This window comes from Eleutherodactylus coqui, chromosome 10 (genome assembly GCF_035609145.1).
Source record: "Eleutherodactylus coqui strain aEleCoq1 chromosome 10, aEleCoq1.hap1, whole genome shotgun sequence".
Taxonomy (NCBI): Eukaryota; Metazoa; Chordata; class Amphibia; order Anura; family Eleutherodactylidae; genus Eleutherodactylus; species Eleutherodactylus coqui.
The window spans coordinates 3,897,523-3,899,089 of NC_089846.1; the positions used below are offsets into that span (position 1 = coordinate 3,897,523).

The following is a 1,567-nucleotide window of genomic DNA, read 5'->3' on the forward strand; positions in this document are numbered from 1 at the left end:
TAGATGATACAATGTATCCACTCGGCCGGCCATAGATGACACAATACTTTGTTTTTTCTGTTATTTCACATGTTGGCCCCCGCTCTCGTTGTTTCCGGCCGGACCTCCTTCTGCTTTCCTCTTTTACAGTATTTTGCACTTCCTGACCAAATTGCAGAAGTTCCTTCCCCGTCCGGTAAATACTGCACTACTGCACCCAGCATGCCCGACCTCCGCTGCAGAGGTATCAGTGGGGGGAATATTGCAGACCCCCTGATCTCTAGAAGCCCCCACAACTGGGAGACAGCACTCATGTAGGCATTACATGCCCCCTCACCCCAATGGGCACCATGCCCCCTCCCTCACCCCAATGGGCACCATGCCCCCCACCCCTCACCCCAATGGGCACCATGCCCCCCTCCCGCTCCCAATGGGCACCATGCCCCCCTCCCCTCACCCCAATGGGCACCATGCCCCCCTCCCCTCACCCCAATGGGCACCATGCCCCCCTCCCGCTCCCAATGGGCACCATGCCCCCCTCCCGCTGGCAGAAAGGACCCGTCAGGCAGGAAATACTCAATATCGGTTTATTCACACAAATTCTCAGACATAAATATTAAATATCGGCATAAATAATAATAACCATAAATAGTATAAATAGTCCTCAGTGCAAACGGTCCGGTGTCAGTCCCGATCAGTCCGTGCAGCCCGCGGGTCTGCTAGTGTCCTCGTCTCCTCTGCAACATTGGCCCCCGAGGGCCCCTCCATGCATTCAGTCCTCCTCCGCAGGGAGCCCCGGGGTCTCGGCGGCTGCAGCGCTCCGTGCAGGCGGCCCCCGGCCGTGGCGCTCGGTCTCCGTGCAGGTCCCCCCGGCTGTCAGCGCTCATGGTACCGCAGGTCGTGCAGCAGCGGCTGGCTGCCGTTGGAGGGCGCTGTCGGCTCCGGGATGACGGGTAGCAGGGCGGCCGGCTGCAGCCTCTGCAGCGCCGCGGGGGTCGGCAGCTCCTCGGGCGCAGCTTCCTCGCAGCAGATCTGCACGAACACCAGCAGGCAGAGCAGGTAGAGCCAGCGCCGCGGGCGGTCGGTCTCGGGGGGCGGCAGGTACCTCCGCACCTTGGCCGGGTACAGCACCCTGCGGGGCCGCTTGGAGGCGCCTCTCCTGTGCAGCGGCTTCACCGCGGTCTCAATCACAGACTCCACGTCGAAGGTGAAGACTTCCGGCAGGCTGGTCCGGGCCGGCGGCCGCGTCAGCCGGGGCTCGGCGTCAGAGTCGCTGTCCGAGAGGGACAGAGCCGGCAGGGGGGCGGGCCTTCTGCGCTGCATCCTCCCCGCTTGAGATACACACATGACTGTACGGTGGAGCTGAGACTGACGGGAGAGCCGGCGGGGAGGCTTATATAGAGAGAAGACCACGCCCCTGATGCACTTCCACCAATCACAGGCCGTCAGGAGAGAGAGGGGAGGAGGAATATGCGAGCGGTGGGAAAGTACAGACAGAAGCGGCCGGAGGGCAGGTGTCTATATTCCACAACTCTTCAGCTACTCGACTCGGGATTGTAGACGGGAGGCGTTACCGTAAATACACTAT

General features: G+C 61.8%; 1 protein-coding gene across 1 annotated transcript; it reads right to left on the reverse strand.

Moving 5' to 3' along the window:
• Positions 1-855: 855 nt before the first annotated feature.
• Positions 856-1,302, reverse strand: IER3 (immediate early response 3). Its single transcript, XM_066580120.1, has one exon. The coding sequence runs from the start codon at positions 1,300-1,302 to the stop codon at positions 856-858; it is 447 nt and encodes a 148-aa protein (XP_066436217.1).
• Positions 1,303-1,567: the final 265 nt, after the last annotated feature.

Excerpts from the sequence above, each read along its gene's own strand:
- IER3 (XM_066580120.1), bottom strand. The coding sequence starts at position 1,302 with ATGCAGCGCAGAAGGCCCGCCCCCCTGCCGGCTCTGTCCCTCTCGGAC.